The 3923-nt window shown below is 38.7% G+C and overlaps 1 protein-coding gene across 1 annotated transcript; it reads right to left on the bottom strand.

Annotated features, from left to right (window-relative positions):
- Positions 1 to 515: 515 nt before the first annotated feature.
- Positions 516 to 3004, bottom strand: LOC132188693 (uncharacterized). Its single transcript, XM_059603221.1, has 6 exons — positions 2693 to 3004; positions 2031 to 2581; positions 1718 to 1910; positions 1371 to 1435; positions 1064 to 1274; positions 516 to 978 (listed from the first exon to the last, which is right to left on the bottom strand). The coding sequence occupies exons 1-6, from the start codon at positions 2852 to 2854 to the stop codon at positions 706 to 708; spliced, it is 1455 nt and encodes a 484-aa protein (XP_059459204.1). The 5' UTR covers positions 2855 to 3004; the 3' UTR covers positions 516 to 705.
- Positions 3005 to 3923: the final 919 nt, after the last annotated feature.

Genomic DNA, 3923 nt, shown 5'->3' with positions numbered 1-3923 from the left:
AAAAGAGCTTACTAAAACGCTCCAACCACAAAGACAAAAAAGAGCTTAAGAGCTTACTAAAAAGCCCAAACGACAAAGACAAAAAAGAGCTTACTAAAAAGCCCAAACGACAAAGACAAAAAAGAGCTTACTCAAAAGGCCGAACCACAAAGACAAAAATAGGTGACCACGAGAGAGTAAGCCCCGTTCAGTTAGTCCAGGCGGACCAAGTGGATAACTGTGTGACAACGGCCAAGACTTCTTCGGCGGAAGTCCGCTGGGGCTCCACACGTGTCTCAGCCCCTCGCAACAAGGCGCGAAGGAATCTTCCGAAACCGAAGAATTACTCGTTTCCGAGCCTGCATCGCTGCAGGACTGGGCCCGGGGACTTTCCTAGGTCTGGTCTTATAGGCGAAAATACAAGACCTAACCACCTCTCGTCTCGTGGTTAAGTTACGATAATACAGTAGGTTGTTGTATATAAAGCGACAAAAAAATACTTGTAGAATCGATGTGGGACGGAACAACTTTTGGGCTCGATCGTAAATATCATCTGGAATTCTTTATTCAAACCAAAATCAACAAATATATCTTTTTTCGGGGGTCTTCAAGTAACATTATTAGATGTGTTTTCGTACGTTGGCACTCCTAATAAATTATTGTGTCAACTATCTCCACTTTACTACCTTTTCTTTTTATGGTGGTTTCTAGCTAGAGCTGTAAACATCATGGGGAGGAGGATGAGGAGGAGGGCATTGTACATGGGAGTGTATCCTTGGGGGACATCACCATGGATTCCATCATGAACTGCCTCCACGGACCATTCTGAGGACATGCCATTGTCTCTGAACAAACCTCCACCGCTCCTGGAGGAATTGTTGGTGTAAATCTCATCAGCTTTGCGTATTCTCTTAACAAGTGATATGTGTAATCGTACACAAACTCCATCTTCAAATCCTCTTGAATGAATTTGCTTGCCGCTTCTCCAATTGCTTGTGCCTGCACGTCAACAAACAAACTTAAAACATCTTTATTAAGCAACGTACGTCATTGATGATCATTCATGTTCACGTGTCAGGTTTACCTTGTTAGTGTTATTATTGCCCCATTCGACGGCAGACTTAATATCCCTGCACAGATTTGAGGGGCTGATGGGCCAGTAGTGTTGCTTTGCCACCAAGCTTCTTGTGAAGAAGTCAAAATACTTGGGCTTCACTAGCAATGTCATGGAATCACAACCCAAAATGTACTTATCACTCACTGACCATGCTACTCCTTCTATGAATATTTTATACCTTCCAAATATTACTCAAACAAAACAGAAAATTTCATCAATAAAAACATTTATTGAAGAAAATTATTATAAAAAAAAAAATGTAGATAATGTATACCTGTGGGTGCATTGATCTTCTAGATGTGACTGCTTGAATCCTTGTTCAGTTTCTTTTTGCCAATCCTAAATTCAAAGAAAGAGTTAAAAATTACATTAATTCTCCAAATTTCTCTCTCTAATTAAACTTCTAGCTAGCTAGCACTCTCTAGAAGATTTCATATATCTTGAAGAAAGAAAAGCTAAAGAATTGTAACACAAATATGCTAATACCACTTAGATAAAAATATTGTATGACAAGTTTGTCGTCTTTCTTCTTTTTCAAAAGAATATAATGGAGCCTCTCTTCTGTTCAAAGGATCCGGTTCCCTGCTGATGAAAGTACCGACATGATCAAAGAAATTTTACCTGCGCATATACCCGAGCATTCCAATCTTGTTCGCCGGAGACATTGCATTTCATAAGGTCAGCTCTTCTCCCGGAGGTAGATGGGTTCCCTTTCCAGAAAGCATAGGGTTTTCTGTCCTTCCACCTTATCCTCTTGTTCGCTTCCCTTAGACCCCACAACATCGTACCCCATGGCCTTATATTTATCTCACCCCTTCCACATTAAAAAAAACAAAAGATATATATTAACCTTTTTACATGTTTTATTTTTTTTATTAACGGGTGTTTTTATTTTTACACACAAAGTATATATATAAAATGAAAGAGGCTTTACCAACCCCAGAAGGACCAATCAGGGAAGGGAATGTCCAGTGATTCATCGTCTACGCAATAATGAAACACCGGCGGCGCGTACGTGGCATGGTAGTCACGTTTTTTTATCACAGGCCTGTCACCGCACGCAAACAAGAGCTCCAGGTCCGGTACTTTCCCAGGGTACAGCCTCAGAAGCTGCAAAATCCCCCATACTGTAAACACGTCCCTTGTTTGAAAAGCCTTCCTATACATCTTAACGTAGGCCTTCCCCTTGACGATCACGAGCCTTAAATCTCCATATTTGTTTCCTCTTTCCACCATCTGCCTCGTGATTCCCGTGTCCCTCCACGGCCGTAGATCTTCGCGGATCCACCGGAAGTACTCTGGGCACGCCACAGCCCATGTGGACGCCTTGCTCTCATAGTTCACGGGGTAGTTGGCTGGGCACGTTAAGGTTAAGGCCTCGTTGATACACTTGAGTGGGTACTCGACTTTGACCGGCGGCTTATTGGGAGGAGTCCTGCTGCTGGAAGTAGACGTCTTGAAGAAGAAAGTTCCAGTTATAGCACGCTGAAAAATAATCGGAAAATTATATAAATATATAAATACCCAGAATTAAGGTGAATAAAAAAAAACATGACAATATTTCAATCTAAAATTCAAAAAACTCAAGAGACTTACAACATCAGTCCAATAGATGAAGCTGCTGGTGAGGAGGACGATGGAGAAGACGAGAAGGGCGGCGGAGGCCCATCTCTTCCCCGGAGTCTCTAAGAAATATTGGCTGCACCGTCGAGCTGCTTTTGACCAAAGCCCACGAACTGAATCGAACCAATTTCCCATGAATATTATTCACAGTAACATGAACTTCTCCATTCTTCTTCGTTCAAGCTTGTTTGCCCATTCATTGAAAAAAAAGTATACTTCTGATAATGGATTAATCAATCAGGAGCCAGGCTTGTGTATTGAAAGATGGGTGTGGCTTGACTGAATTTGGTGTTGGGCCACCTTTGTTGACCAACTCCTGGGAGGGCATTAAGGGCAAGGTGCACTTGGTAAATACCCAGTGGGCATGGCCCCGCTAAACGTGATCAAACGTCCCATTCTTCGAGTACAACAAACTATAAAAATAATAATTATAATAATTATAATTTCTTGAACCCAGCTTTAGTAGATTTTGACGCATAACGCAACAAATTTAAGTAGGACTTTTTTTATTTAATTAAATAATTTTAATTTTAATTCATTTTTGTTAGGAGGCGGTTAACTTCAACGTATATCATATTGTGTTGAGCTACATGTAATTTTTTTTATATAAAATTTAATTTGTTCTAAACATTATTTAATGAATGAACTTAGTCGAGATATTAGTTTTAATTTTAGATGAAACTATGAGTTTAGTAACTTCTTTATTAGGAGGGCAATTAATGTGACTCTTCATTTTTCTCTTTCCTTTCCTTTAAAGAAAGGGATTAAATTCAACTAGAGAATAGCCGGTCTCTTCATTTAAAATGGCAGAATTATCATTTTATAATTTTTTTAACAATTATGCCCTTCATTTAGAAGGGACCGGCTCCGCTTTAGTTGAATTCATCTGGAGAGGATCTTCTCCTTTAAAGTCTTAATATCTTATAATTTAATTGTTTGTATTTATATTTACAGTAATTGGAGCCTTAGTTAAAAGCATTTACTAACTTTTTTGTCATAATATTAATTTTTTACCATAATTGAAACCGTAATTAAAGACAATTGACTAACTTTTTATCATAATTGAGGCTCTAATTATTTTTTTTATAAAATAAAATATAATTATATTATAATTATTTGGGGCCTTAGGCGATTGCCTAATTTGCCTAAGAGTCTTTTTAGGATTTAAGAAATAGAGCTTTTAAATCAGAAATCGCTTTTTGGG

This window comes from Corylus avellana, chromosome ca7, assembly GCF_901000735.1.
Source record: "Corylus avellana chromosome ca7, CavTom2PMs-1.0".
NCBI classification, from domain to species: Eukaryota; Viridiplantae; Streptophyta; class Magnoliopsida; order Fagales; family Betulaceae; genus Corylus; species Corylus avellana.
This window is presented reverse-complemented; position numbering and strand designations above follow the sequence as displayed.